General features: G+C 37.8%; 1 protein-coding gene across 1 annotated transcript in view; it reads left to right on the top strand.

Moving 5' to 3' along the window:
• Window positions 1-15,524, top strand: part of LOC139003735 (ceruloplasmin-like) — a 48,499-nt gene that overhangs the window by 18,889 nt on the left and 14,086 nt on the right. The window contains exons 10-16 of the mRNA XM_070405949.1: window positions 485-635; window positions 1,504-1,716; window positions 3,999-4,209; window positions 5,005-5,144; window positions 6,805-6,933; window positions 9,388-9,494; window positions 11,083-11,284. Coding sequence (XP_070262050.1) covers window positions 485-635; window positions 1,504-1,716; window positions 3,999-4,209; window positions 5,005-5,144; window positions 6,805-6,933; window positions 9,388-9,494; window positions 11,083-11,284 — 1,153 coding nt within the window. The remainder of the gene's footprint in view (window positions 1-484; window positions 636-1,503; window positions 1,717-3,998; window positions 4,210-5,004; window positions 5,145-6,804; window positions 6,934-9,387; window positions 9,495-11,082; window positions 11,285-15,524) is intronic.

Below are 15,524 nucleotides of genomic sequence, written 5' to 3'. Positions count from 1 at the left end.
TATGTTTGTATTAATTTATATAAAGTCATTTAGAAGTCTCCTAATTCTTACATACATGTAATTTTTATCCAAAAATAAAAATATTATACATATTTAATTTCTTCATAAACCCTAAAATGCAGACTTTCTAGAATTTAGAATTAAAAACATTTTATTTAACTTACTTTCTATAAAACATGCTATGAAAAGTTACTATCTGTGATTATCTGATTATGTAATTTATTTTTATAACGTTTCAGATGTAGAGATCCCTAGAGTAAGAGCTTTAAATGAAAACAGCTGTAGAGATTTCCCCAACTTGTTAGTTCTGATAAATCCATTCATTGGGATTCATGCCTTCATATAAATGCCTGTAACTGGGGAGGTCAATGGATCACAATTTCTAGGAGTACACAAATCTCATTGTATATAAAATCTTGTATTCAAATCAATCATTGGACCATCTATACTTCATGTCTGTTCTTTTTTCTATTCTCATTCGCAGAAGGGAATAGACAAAGAGTTTTACCTACTTGCTACAGTATTTGATGAAAATGAAAGTCATCTCCTGGATGAAAATATTAGAACATTTACCACAGAACCTGAAAATGTGGATAAAGAGGATCAAAGTTTCCACGATTCTAACTTAATGTACTGTAAGAAAACCTTTAATTTACAAGATAGATATATTAAGCAGTTGTTTAATTTCATTATGCCTAAGGAATTACAGATAATTTTTTTAAATGCACATTGCATGGCCCAATGGTTGGCTAATATGTTTCATGTTACATTTAAGTATAATTTCCCAATAAAAATATTGTCTACCAAGGTTATTATGTTAAATTCAATTTACCAAATATTTACAATGCCGTTTTCGTGCAATATATTGTTTAGTTATAACTACATGTAAGACAGAAAAGTCCTGTATTTTTCTATTGACAAATTAGTGAAGTAGTTGGGTGAGGTATTTGTTGAGTTGGTTGGTTGGTAGTTTTGGAATAGTGTTAGATGTAGTGGGAAAAGGATTGGTCTGGAGACTTGTGCTCTGCTCTTAACACTTCCATTCACTAGCTTAATGGCACTGAACACTTAACTGCTCCTCTGGTCTTAGTTTTCTGAAATCTAAAAGGGAAGGATTGTCTCCTGTCATCTTAATATTCTTAAATGAATGAATTGCTTTATGACTAGTTCTCTGTTGCATTTCAAGAGATGTCAGTAGCCCTAGCCGGTTTGGCTCAGTGGATAAAGCATTGGCCTGTGGACGGAAGGATCCCGGGTTTGATTCCAGTCAAGGGCACGTCCCTAGGTTGCAGGCTCCTCCCCTACCTGGGCCCTGGTTGGGTCGCCTGCAAGAAGCAACCAATCGATGTGTTTCTCTCACATAGATATTTCTCTCTGTCTTTCCCTCTCTCTTCCACTCTCTCTAGAAATCAATGGAAAAATATCCTCGGTTAGGATTAAAAAAATAATAAAGGACATGTCAGTAAATTCAATTCTCTTGTCTTTGTCTCAAATGTCTTGCAGCCATAAATGGATACATGTATGGAAATCTGCCAGGACTGGATATGTGCTTAGGAGACAACATTTCCTGGCACGTACTTAGTGTGGGATCACAGCAGGACTTACATGGGATATACTTTTCAGGAAATACCTTCATTTCCGCAGGAGAAAGGGGGGACACTGTGGCCTTGTTCCCCCACACTTCCGAGACACTTTTAATGACACCTGATTCCACAGGTAAGTGGTAAATCTTCTCCTTCAACCAGGAACATGTTTAAAGTATGAAAAACAGTGTCATTATATGCACTGGATATTGTTTGTACAGGAGAAAAAGAGAAATTATATAAATAGTTCTTGGAAAATTGTTGCTCTTTTCCATTTAATTTATAAGAACACTGGTATGTCATCTTCCTGTGCATAAAAATTTTCTCATTCTCTCCCAGTTTTTTCTTCCTGGCTCCAGGCTTTAAACCAACCCACACTACTCAAAAACAGTGAAGATGTTTTGAAGCATTTGACCTTGTCTTTTTTCAACTATCTGCTGCATTTCTTACTCTCCTGTCTATTTGTTTCCCAGGACTTCCTTCTGCTTCTACCTTACCCTCCTCTCTCTGCCTTCCTTTCCTATATCTCTCCTTGATAGCTTTGCTCTAAAGGGAGAGGTTTTGATTTCAATGAGCTTGATTGTTGCTGAAAAATATTTTTTAAAAATACATCCCATATCAGAGAATTGTTGTGGGGATCAGAGGAGCCAAGCCTCCATTCTAAACCTAACACCCTCATTTGTAAAATAAGCATTGTAATAATTTACAACTTACAAAAAGGAATAGGCAATGATCAGATCCCATGAGATACAAGAAGTAAAGATGCAGTAAAGTGCCTGGAATATGTTGGACTTTAAAGAAAATGTTAGTGTCTTCTTTTATCCTGCAGATCCAACTTCACAAACACACACAAAATCATCTATCTTGATCAAAAACTACTGGCATCAATCAAATACTGTCTACACAATAAACTAGTTACTCTATAAATACCATGGATTTGTATCTTAACTCTTTGTAATGCCACAGATTCATTTGACTACATTTTCTATATTCCAAAACTTTTAATTTTGCTTTTCAAACAAACAAAATCTGTGAATAAGTGCAATTAAGGGGGAGGAGAAATTTTCTCCAACACTCTCTTCTCTGTTGCAGGCATTTACTCAGTGGCAAGTTATTGCCAGCCCAGCCCTACTCCTTACTCTCTTTTCCCCTGAACTTAAAAAAAATCATCTGCTCTTTATTCTCTTTTGTAAACAATATCATTTCTAATAAACATGTGGAGACATCAACTACATTTCAAGCACTGTGCTATATGAGAATCATTTTATCCTAAACAAGTTCTCTTTCCTAAACCCTCTGAATCTGAAGGTTTTTCTTCCTTGTCCATCTTCTTGAATCTTACCCTCCATAAAAATTAATAACAACAATAGAAACATGTAAAGAGTTGAAAGAGAGAGTTATTGCTATGAAGGTAATATTAAGCAGGGTCAGAATGTGATGTGCATAAAATTTACCAAAATAAAAGACAATCTGAATTCAGGTGGAATTCACTGTTCTAAACCAGGCTGGGTTTTTTATTGTTGTTGTTGTAGTGGTGATTTCTTTTGGTCATGGTTATTCTTTGGAGTTTTTAATGTATTAAACTGAATCCTTTCAACTTCCTTTCACTCCTTCTTCCACTACCTCTATGATCTAAGCCACCATCATCTCTCATGGATGATTTTAATAGCCTCCTAACAGGTATCCTTTCTTCCACCTTACCCACTACAGTTTATTCTCAGCACAGAGGCCAGAGTGCCCATATGTCACTCAACAATTCAAAATTCCACAATGGCTCCCCATTTCACTAAGTAAAGGCAACAGACTTTTCAGTGGCCCATGGGACCCAGCCCTCCTTTCCCCACCAGTCTTCTCTCCTGGTACTCTCACCCTTGCTCACTCCACTCTAGGCACACGGGCCTCTTATAAGGTCCTCAATTGCACCAATTAGACCTTCATCATAAGGGTGTTTGCTACCTGCTTCCCCTAGATCTACTATTCACCTCTCATGAGTCTTTGCCCAAATGCCACCCTCCCATCAAGGCCTATCCTAATCATCCTATAAACATTGTCCATTGCTCCTTTGAGCCCACTCCACCCCAGAATCCTCAATCTTCCTTACACTGTTATACATTTTTCTTTGATGCATAGCATTTATTACCTTCCAACATATATAAAAGTTATACTATGTCTACAAGACTTTGCAATATAAACTGTAAGGGCAAGGATTTTTAACTGTCGTGTCTATTGATGTTTCTAAAGTGCCTGGAAATATGCCTGGCATAAAGAAGATACTCAACAAATATTCATAAAATTAGTGAAAGAATGAACTATCTTACTGTATTTCTTTGGGGGTTTATATCTTACAGATGACTTCACGGAGAGAAAGAAGTCTGAATGCAAAACTTTATGAATTATTTTCTTATTTACCTCTAGGAATTTTTGATGTGGTTTGTCTGACTTCACAGCATTATCAAGGAGGCATGAAACATAAATACAAAGTGAGGCAGTGTTCAGAGCAATACCCTCATCAAACGCAGTACCAAAAGGAGAAAATTTTTTATATTGCAGCTGAGGAAGTTGTGTGGAATTATTCTCCTAGCAGGACGTGGGAAAGAGAACTGCACCATTTACAAAGAAAGGAGAAGTATGGTGATAACTTCAGTCTCTAACTAGGAAGGCTTCATCCTGTAGTTTCTCACCCTTTCTTTTCAGTGTATGTGTGTGTGTGTGTGTGTGTGTGTGTGTGTTGTAATTTTTTGTGTTTGGTATGGTATGTGTGTGTACTATGCATGTATGTGATTGGTATGTGTTTATGGCATGTGTGTGTTTAGGATACATTCAAATTTTGAAGTTACAAATAACTTCAAAATGTGTGTGTATAATATCTTAAATTCCAAATGACTTAAAATCTTTCTAAATTTCTAAATAACTTCTTCTGTGCATTGTTTCTTCTTGTTTCTCTTTCCATTTCTTGCATCCTATTTTCCTTATGGGTGCTACCATCCAATTATATCACTTTGAGGTATAATAAAAATATTTTTAGCTACATTTAACATTTGGAATCAGTCAGATTTTCCTTTTGTCCACATTCATCTCCATCTACACCTGTTCCTCTGAAAACCTCAAATTAAAGACACTAATTTTCCTTTTAGTAAAATTTTATTTTTAACTATAGTTTTCTCTCTTACTATTTATTCATTTATCAAAACTAAAATTTTATTCTGAAAATGTGTTTTAAAGTATGGAATAAATATTCAACAATCTTACCAGAATGAATATATTTTTAAAAAGAAGAATTACTTTCCAAGGTATAATAGCTTCTAGGTATTAATAAATTACATTATTTCAATAAGAAGTTCTTCCATATGAGAATGTATCTAATTTAATTGTTAAATTAACTAATTTTGTGGGTTTTGTTTTTATTTTCATTTTCTTAAAGTGAAACAAACATATATTTGGATAAAATTGGGACATTTCTTGGGTCCAAATATAAGAAAGTCGTATACCGTCAATACGATGATATCACATTCACAAAGCAAACAAAAAGAAATGAAGATGAAAAGCATCTGGATATTCTAGGTATAGATATACAGTAAGAGTGATTTGGGGTGTTTGCTTCTTGTTTTCAGCCACTAGAGATTGTTGCACACATTGGGAATACTGTCAACTTCCATCTTGTCAAAGAAAAATGCCTATAATGCTAACTCTAATTTGTTTTACTGGAAAAAAGAGTGGCTCAAGTATTGTTTAAAGGAAAGTAAAGAGACTGCAGAAAATTAATATGGTCAGTTTCACATTACTTGGCTTCTTGCACTCAGAATTCAAGAATTATGTATCTGGGAGGGACCTTAGATGTAGCATGTAGAGATAATTGCATTGAAATTAAAATGAAGCCCAGAAATTTGTCTATGTGAGCAGGGGGACTTCTTTGCTTAAATTTGCTTTTAATTTAAACACTTTGGTGTTCCGACTCAATTTCATCTCTGTCCAAGAGTGAGGAAAATTATAGCCCTTTCTTCCAACCTTGACAGATCAGCTAGGAAACCTACACCACTGAGCACTCACATGTAACATTTTCATAAGTCACATGTCATTGTTTAGGCTTCACGTGGCATTTCCATAGGTCATATGATGACTTCATATGTAAAATGGCTTTTCCATATGTTGTCTAGTATTTCCAGAAGTCACATGGTATTTCCATATGCCCAATCTTGTTTGGTGCCTGCTATCTATGTATCTATCAAAGGGCATTTTTGGCATGGGATCCTGAGAAGATGGATTTACATGCTGATGAAGGGAATGGTTATTGTTCTGGACTTTTGAGCTTGCCCCTTTTTGAGGGAGGGAGACAGGGAGGTCTGTGCTATCTAGTACCCTCTGCTGGTAGGTGGTTCCCTATCTTTAGTAACAGCTGGATGTTTATTTTCTCTAGGATTCTGGCCAAATGCAACAAGATAAATAACACAATATGACTCTCTATATCCCATTATCATTTATACAACAAAAAAGAAAACACTTTATATAAAAGGAAAAACAAGCACAGCATTTGGGAAGGTAGAATTTCACAGGCGTCAAAGAGGTGTTGACTTTAGCTTTAGTCAGTGTTCACCAGGTCTCTTCAGGGCTCTGATTTTAGTAATTATAGCACAAGTTTGAAGAGAGTTCTTACTGTTTAGTTCATCTCAAAATCATCTCTGTTTCAGAATTTTTAGAGCCACCAATTCAATCTGCTTTCAAATAGAAAGAAGATTTAGAGCAAATGTTATACCTTCAGTTCTTGGCCTGGGATGAAAGAGAGAAAGAGTAAAATTAAGGGGTCTTTGGTCTATCAGAGAGAATATTACCCTGGGTCATAAAAAGGCCTTGTAGCTCCTTCCAATTTTCCACTAGGGTGAAGGGAGAAAAGAATTAAAGGCTTAAATGATGATGTTGGGTCAAGAAAGAAAGTAAAGTGCTCCATTTCTAAATTGTGTGTTTTTGTATGCATTACCTGATGTTCATCAAAGTAGGTTTTCTGGAGATGAAGCTTATAAAAATTCTAGATGACTAAAATTTTCCAGGCAAAAATCATGTTTTATAAATCAGCAATGATCCACTTTATAAATGTGTTTGTGTTTTATTTGGCACATGTTAAGGAAAAGGATAAGAATAAGTTACTCTGTAAATACTTGAGGACAGATGACTCATAATTCAAAATAAGTAAAGATTATTTACACATTTTTCTTCTTATATTTCCTAGGTCCTTTAATATTTGCCACTCCTGGTGAAAAAGTCCGGATTATCTTTAAAAATAAAGCCTCAAGGCAATATTCTATTTATGCTCATGGAGTAAAAACACAGAATTTCGCTGTTGTCCCAACACAGCCAGGTAACTGCTTTGGGAGAGGGGAAAAAAAAGCTTTTATACAGGTCTATGGGGCTAAAGTTCCTTCTTAAATACGGATGTAGTTCCAGATGAGAAAGATCACTGGACTAGTAAGAAGGGCCTGAAGAACTTGGGAGAGGAATTCCTTTTGCAAATTGAGTTTGCTTCCAGGAGGAAGCACCATAAGCAAAACTTTCCAGTGTATACAATTTCTCCTCTAGAGCTACCTCCCTCCCACCTCTCCACCTATCCAGCTGCCAAGTATTATTATATTCAATCTCTCCAACTCAAATGCTAAAGTAGGAGTTGAGTACAAGATGTAGTATGTGAGGAAGGGGCAGGGATAGAGTTGAGCTGCTAAGAGGAAGTGGTGAACCTCTTGTATTAATATTTCTAAGGCATCACCACTTTAGAGCATGCCATTCACTTTCTCAACTTAGAAGAAAATGAAAAGGTTTTACCATATGCTTAGGAAGCTGACTCTGAAATGAAGATTTGTGTGCAGGTAGTGCTCTTGGGATCAATGACAGTGGAGAGAAAGAGAAGGAAGCAGAATTGATCAGGGGGGAGAGGTTGAACAGAGATGCAGTCTTAATATAAGTCACAGCCAACCATGCAAGAAGTTCTGAAGAGAGGGTGGCCCCAACTGTCCTGAGTTGGGGTGAGAGAGCTGGCCCTGTATGTCCCTGTGTCACCAAACCGGTTCCATGCCAGGGCCTGGCCCTGCACCAGCATGGCCTGGGACATTTCCAGTGTGAGGCAACCTCCAGGCTCCTAAGGAAAGATTTCAAGAATGATTTAGAGTGAGAATGAAAGTAAGTTTTATTCAGGTAGAGACAAAGAGAGGGGCCAGGACACAGGCACCGTTGTGAAAGAAGCAAGAGCCTGAGTGAACCGGGGAAACTCGCAAGTGAGTTGTGCAGTGGGTAAGTCAGTTCTTGGGATTTTATGTGTTTCCAAGGGTAGGTTATTTCTGAACTTTGTGGTGCTAAATTCTGACTCTGTCTTCTTGCTGTGGGGGATGTCTTGTTCCTAATATGGTCCTTTCCAGAAGTGTCATGGCCATTCACCCCTTTGGCCCCCTTCTACTTGTGGTGAGTTTCCATTACAATGATGGTGTAATGAGCTTTGGATCAGTATCTGGTCATTTTTTTTCTTGGAATGATCTGGTTTTAGCCAGTCCTGTTGTTGTTGACTTCTGTGACCACCACAGGGGTTTCCTGCCATGAGCTAGTTCTCTTTGGTCATAAAAGGAGGTGAGAGGACCTAGTGGTTTATTGGCCTGTGATGTTGGCTCATACTTTCTCACTCCACTCATCAGAATTTTCCCCAAACTTCTTTCTATTCTGCCTCCCCTGCAGCAGTCATTGGATGCAGGTTTTGGCAAGAAGGGTTTACAGCCAATGGAGCCAGTCCTTTGTTGTTAAAGAGGGATCGAAGAGGGGTATCCAGGATGTCCCCCATAGTTCCCCACAAAAACAAGAAATTCTAGAAATTAAGGGTATCGAGGAAAGAGCCACTTGACAGTGGTTGAAATATTTTCTTTTGATTTTAAAAACAGTCTTATATTGCAATGTGAATTGCCTATCAAGGGTGTTTGCAAGCCAGCACTATGTACTGATTAATCAGGAAAGGATCACATTCCCTGTATTCCACAAACACTTCTGAGTATTTGCTGTGCCCCAGGCCAAGTGTGGTGTGCTGGAAGGGCAGGGTAAAAAGTAAGTAGGTAGTTAAAGACTTGGAAGTAGGGAGACTGGGGATAAGGTTGGTTAGTGAAGGATGAAAACTATGTCACAGGTGCTTAGGAAAATTAATTTAATACTCTGGAAGTGGGAGGTGGAGGATTATACAGCAAGGGGTAAGAGTGGGTCATCAAAAGAACTTTCCTGCAAGAGTCACTAGGGATCATTCTGCAGGGATCATTCAAATAGTTCTGGGTGGAAAGGATGTCTACGTAATCCACAAATTGGAAAGTTCAGAGCTGGGATTCAAAACAAGTCTGTCATATTCTAACGCCTGAGTTATCATCACAACAATAAATGTTTGTTGAATGAATGAATTAGATATTTAATAACTGACATTTTTCAATGGCAGAATCGCTGTAAGTTTTTGTTCCAATAACCCTGACTACATAATAACCAACATCATAATGACATTGAACTTGCCCAATGGCCCAGGTAATGCAACATCAAGGGCTTCTTTTGCATCATCTAATCTGATTTCTAAATTCCTGTCTTATGTGCATGTGGAAACAGAAACTCAGAAATATAAACACATTGTCTAAAATCACAAAGCTAGGAGCAGTAGATCCAGAGTGGGGGAAAAACAAAACAAAACGAGGACTCTGTTGCCAATTATTTGCATAGCTATAGCATCCTCTCATTATCTGGTTCTCCATACAGAAGTATGGTTTAAAAGATTCTATATTAATACATTGTATTTGCCTATTTTTAGGAAGAATCCGAACATACATTTGGCAGATTCCTGAAAGAACTGGTCCTACCTCAAAGGACTTTGAATGCATACCTTGGTTTTACTATTCCACTGTGAACCTGGTTAAGGTAAAGTTTAAATCAAATCTCAGTTTTTATTCTATCTCCTCCTAGAAATTATAATGGAAGGAAGAATGAGTTTATTTTATTTTTTTTTTAAAATCTTAGTTCTATGTAAAGTTTATATTAAGTAACCTAAATATTGCTCAGCTTTTAATCCTACACAGGCTTGCATCTTTCAAGAATAAATTATTGCATTATGATTACCTATATTTAGGACATTTTTCAAAATGTCACTATAACATCTTTGTTTCATTGAGTCAGATCTGAGTAACAGAAAACAAAGTACAGAGTCTGAAAATTCTATAATTAATAGAAATAAATATATACATACTAGAGGCCCAGTGCACGAAATTCGTGCATGGGGGAGAGGGGGAGGTGCCCCTCAGCCCAGCCTACACTGTCTCCAATCTGGCACCCCTGGGGGATGTCCAACTGCCAGTTTAGGCCCAATCCCTAAACTGTCAGTCGGGCATCCCTCTCACAATCCAGGACTGCTGGCTCCCAACCACTCACCTGCCTGCCTGCCTGATTGCCCCAACTGCTTCTGCCTGCCAGCCTGATCACCCCTAACCACTCCCCTCCAGCCTGATTGATGCCTAACTGCTCCCCTGCCAGCCTGATTGCCCCTAAATGCCCTCCCTTGCCAGCCTGATGACCCCCAACTGTCCTCCCCTGCAAGCCTTGTCCCCCCCAACTGCCCTCCCCTGTAGGCCTGGTTGCCCCCAACTGTCCTCCCCTGCAGGCCTTGTCCCCCACAACTGCCCTACCCTGCAGGCCTTGTCCCCCCCAAACGCCCTCCCCTGTAGACCTGGTTGCCCCCAACTGCCCTCCCCTGCTGACCTGATCGCCCACAACTGCCCCCCCCTGCCAGCCATCATATGGTGGCCATCTTTGACCATATGAGGGCACCATCTTTGTGCAAGGGTGTGATGGTCAATTTGCATATTACCACTTTATTATATAGGATTACATATTTTTTAAAACCCTCAACTCTGGAGTTTTAGTTTATTTGCATTTTTTTTTAAAAAGAGTTTTCTCTTTGAACTTTTAGTTATTTGGACCACTTTGTAGCTGGAACAAAAATCTACTCAGACATTCAACCCCAAAACAAAATTAATATAAACAAACTAAGGCTCCTGGCTGGAGGTGCTGTGGGAACAGAGGCATCACAGGAGAAAGGATCTGAGACCTTTAGAATCTCTGCCAATCAACTCCAATGCCAGGGAATTCTAATTAAAACCAAAGTTCTGTTCTTTAATTACATTTTCAAAAATAGAACTAAATCCATTGAGGAATGTGTCTAAAATCCCTTCCAGGAGTTTGTTGTTCTCTTTAAACTTCAACTCCAATGAATGAGATGACAATTTTTCTTTAATCAAAGATTTAGCATGTTTTGTTCCTTACTCTCAGACTTAGAATCCTAATAATTAAAAACTCAGGATCTGTAAAACAAACAAACAAACAAACAAACAAACAAACAAAAAACCCTCAGGATCTGATCTCACTAAAACCAAAACTTGATTCCATTCTTTTTATTGATTGGGGGAAATTTTTAGTTGTGGGCCTGGTTAATAATCTTGCTTTGTTTCTTCAGGATCTTAACAGCGGGCTGGTAGGCCCTTTGATAGTATGTCGCAAAAACACCAAAGCCAACATAGTTCACCGTGTTCTCCATTTCATGATTTTTAATGAGAATGAATCCTGGTACTTGGAAGAAAATATCAACACCTATTCTCTAGAACCGAACCAAGTAGACCGGAATGATGATGCTTTTAACTTGAGCAACCAAATGCATGGTAATGTCCACTAACTGACATCCCAACTGTAGCCTACAGGGTGTTTTCCACAAAACAAACAGATGAGGTTCAAATTTGTCAAGCTCAGCACAGTTTAGAAAACATAGATACATACAGTTGGGTATATATCACATGACAAACTTTTCCCATAAATGGCCAGATAGTAAAGAATTTGGGCTGGAGGTGGCTGCAGGGACAGAGGCAACATTCCATCTCTGCCATAAGCTATCTTCCTCTCTGTTCTTGTAGCACAAAAGCCCCCATAGACAAGAGGCAAACAAATAGAAGTGGCTGTGAGCCAACACAACTTTATTTATAAACACTGAAATTTATAGTTCATATAATTTTCACATGTCAGGAAATATTTGCCTTTTTAAATATTTTTTAACTATTTAAATATTTAAAAACCACTATTTGCTCATAGGCCATAGAAAAATGCAATGAATGGGCTGGATCTGGTCTCTGAACTGTACACCACTATCTTAGTAGTGTGGCAAATTCTTAAGCCGTGCAGGCAACGGAAAACCAGGAATATCAGCTGCCACTTCTGGAGGGCCTTACTAAACACTTTTCCAAACATTTCACCTGGGTAAACATAGGGGCAGTTAGGGTTTGAGGCAAACCAGAGAGCACCTGGCCCCACGCACTCCTCCCTACCACCATCACCAAATGACCTTCATAGGCAGAGCTTTTAAAATCCCCATGCTTGTCAATCAAAATTCTCTTATAGGTTGATTGTAAAAAGGCTCATTCTGTTTATGACTTTCCCCATCTAGAATCACAGCAATAAGACAATTATTCAACTAGAAAACACATAAACAATCTCAATCACAATCTTACTTAACCTAATTTTTAGGAAGCTCAAGAAGATGACTAGGTAAGGGTACCTTAACTAAGGCAAACCCAAATATGATCGTCTCCAATGTTTTAGTTTTTCCCCCACAAGAAATATATGTAAACTTAAAATTAATTTAAGGACTACATCCATTCTAATTATCATCTTACTAGGCCCTAATGAGATACACAGACCCAGCTGGGCCATCTTCTATCCAGCTGTTCACAGTGTGGGGGCTGCAGATTGTGCATTGCTACAATTCAAGGCTGACTTGAGAGAATGTTACAACTGAAACAGAAACACAGGGCTGTCTTTTACATTCCTTATTTGAAGGTCAAAAAAGGTTTCATGAAGGGAGAAGACATTGAGTATTTAAGGATGCATAAGAATCTGTCTAGTAGAAAATGAGAGGAATGTGAGCTAAGTCACACAGCACCTAGAAAGAAAAAGCCAACAGAATTGTGGAAGACCTTGAATACTTTGTTAAGAATGTAGACTTGATCTAAACCAGGGCTTCTCAAGCTTGCCTCTATTGACATTTTGGGCCGGTTAACTTTTTGTTGTGTGAGGCCGACCTGTGCATTGTAGGACGTTTAGCAACATCCCTGGCCTCCATCTTATAGATGCCAGTAGCGCCTTCCCCCAAGTTGTGATGGGGAAGGTGCAAAAAATGTCTCTAAGGCTAAGCATTGCCAAAGGTCTCCTGGAAGACAAAGTTCTGTTGAGAACCATTGTGCTAAAGGCACCAGGGGCACTGAGCTAGGGAACAATAGGAATAAATGCATATTTCAGGAGCAGCTCTGGCAATTATCTAAGCACTTGTGCTGCAAGTGTGGTCCATGGATCAGCAGCAGCGATGTCACTTCAAAGTTCGTGAGAAATGCAGAACTTTAGGCTTCACAGACCTAGTACATCATAATCTGCAGTTTAAAAATGTTTATTGAATTTATTGGAGTGACATTGATTAATAGAATTATATAGGTTTCAGGTGTACAATCCTACAATGCATCATCTGTATATTTTATTGTGTTCACCACCCCAAGTCAACCTCCTTTCATCACCATTCATCCCGCCTTTACTCTTTTCTACCACCCCCACCCCCTTTCTGGCAATCGTCATGCTATTTTCTGTGTTTTGTTTTGCTTTGTTTGCTTGTTGTTCTGCTAGATCTGCATTTTAACAAGATTCCCAGAGCAGATGCACATTAAAGTTTGAGAAGCACTGGCCTAAAGCAATCTCCTTGTTTTTTCTATTACATCTCTCCACCAGCTAAAAGTGTTAGAACCCTGCCTACATTAATATATGTTTATAGATTATATTTTTCTAACACTGTATTAATGCATTTTATACATTTCAAAAAATGAACACAAAATAGAAAGTTGAAAGAGAACATTCTAATATTTTCTTCCTATTACCCTTTGAAAACCATACGTACATAGAGGATTAGAGAGGGAGAGAGACAAAGAGCTGGGACCACAGGCAGATGGCATTTCAGTGATACCAGTGACAGATCATGGAAGTCTGACTTAGGGCAGTTAAATGAGAACACACACTCCTAATATTCTAAGAACCTCTTGTGATAATCTTAAATATACTTTAAATACATAGACATGTTAAACTATCCATCAATTTAAGTATCTTTAGTTATGAAATATTCTAATCCAACTCAATTGTGTTAAAGCAGCGGTTTTCAACCTGTGGGTCATGACCCCTTTGGGGGTTGAATGACCCTTTCACAGGGGTGGCCTAAATACATCCTGCATATCAGATATTTACATTACGATTCATAATAGTAGCAAAATTACAGTTATGAAGTAGCAACAAAAATAATTTTATGGTTGGGAGTCACCACAACAAGAGGAACTGTATTAAAGGGTCGCGGCATTAGGAAGGTTGAGAACCACTGTGTTAAAGTCAAGTCAATTCCTCATTTGCTCAAGCAAAATAAAAAACCTCACTAGTATTAGACACAGCCATGAATGGATGTTTAGTCATGTTTAACTGAATCCTTAGACTTGTTTCAAAATCCTCATGACCTCTGAAAACATCCATGATACTTTCTTTCTTTTTTAAAAGTTTATTGGGATGACATTCATTAACAAAACCATACAGGTTTCAAGTGTAAAACTCAACAAAACATCATCTGCATACTGTATCATGAGCCCATGGCCCAAAGTAAAGTATCTCTCTGTCCCCATTTATCCCTTCTTTGTCCCCTTACACCTCCCCCCAACCCTTTTCCCTCTGGCTATCACTATACTGTTGTCTCTGTCTATGTGTTTTATATAGGTAAAAATTTTTTAGTTAATCCCTGCATCTTTTTTGAACCTACTCCCCCAACCCTCCTCCCCTCTGTCAGTCTGTTCTATGTATCTATGTTTCTTTTTCCATTTTGTTTGTTAAATTATTTTATTCATTAGATTCCATATATAAGTGAGATATATGATATTTGTCTTTCTCTGACTGGCTTATTTCACTTAGCATAATATTCTCCAGGTCCGTCCATGCTGTCTCAAAAGGTGAGATTTCCTTCTGTTTTATGGCTGAGTAGTATTCTATTGTGTAAATATATCACAGCTTTTTTATCCACTCATCTTTCAATGGGCACTTGGGCTATTTCCAAGTCTTAGCTATTATAAATAATGCTGCAATAAATATAGAGGTATATATATTCTTTCAAGTTAGTGTTTCAAGTTTCTTCAGATATATTCCCAGAAGTGGAATCATTGGGTCAAAAGACAGTTCCATTTTTAATATTTGAGGAAATTCCATACTGTTTTCCACAGTGGTTGCACCAATCTGCATTCCCATCAACAGTGCACAAGGGTTCCCTTTTCTCTAGATCTTTGCTAGCACTTATTGTTTTTTTATTTATTAATGATGGCCATTCTGAAAGGTGTGAGGTGGTATCTCATTGTGGTTTTAACTTGCATTTCTCTGAACAGTGATATTGAACATCTTTTCACATGGTTATTGTCCATCCGTATGTCCTCTTTGGAGAATTGCTTATTCAGATCCTTTGCTCACTTTTAATTGGATTATTTATTTTCTTGATGTTGAGTTGTATGAGTACTTTATATGTTTTGGATATTAACCCCTTTTCAGATGCATCATTGACAAACATGTTCTCCCATTCAATAGGTTGCCTTTTTCATTTTGTTGATGGTTTCTTTTGCTGTGCAAAAGATTTTTTGTTTGATGTAGTCTCATTTGTTTATTTTTTCCTTTGTTTCCTTTCCCCAAGGAGATATATCAGGAAAAGTATTGCTTGAGAGATGTCTGAAATTTTCCTGCCTATGGTGTCTTCCAGGATTTTTATGATTTCACATCTTACATTTAAGTCTTTTATCCATTTTGAGTTTATTCATGTGTATGGTGTAAGTTGGTGATCTAGTTTCATTTTTG

The sequence above is a fragment of the Myotis yumanensis genome, unplaced genomic scaffold (genome assembly GCF_028538775.1).
Source record: "Myotis yumanensis isolate MYYU_CA2020_CCGP unplaced genomic scaffold, mMyoYum1.0.hap1 SCAF_2, whole genome shotgun sequence".
Classification (NCBI taxonomy): Eukaryota; Metazoa; Chordata; class Mammalia; order Chiroptera; family Vespertilionidae; genus Myotis; species Myotis yumanensis.
The sequence above is the reverse complement of the archived record's forward strand: the minus strand, read 5'-3'. Positions and strand labels throughout refer to the sequence as shown.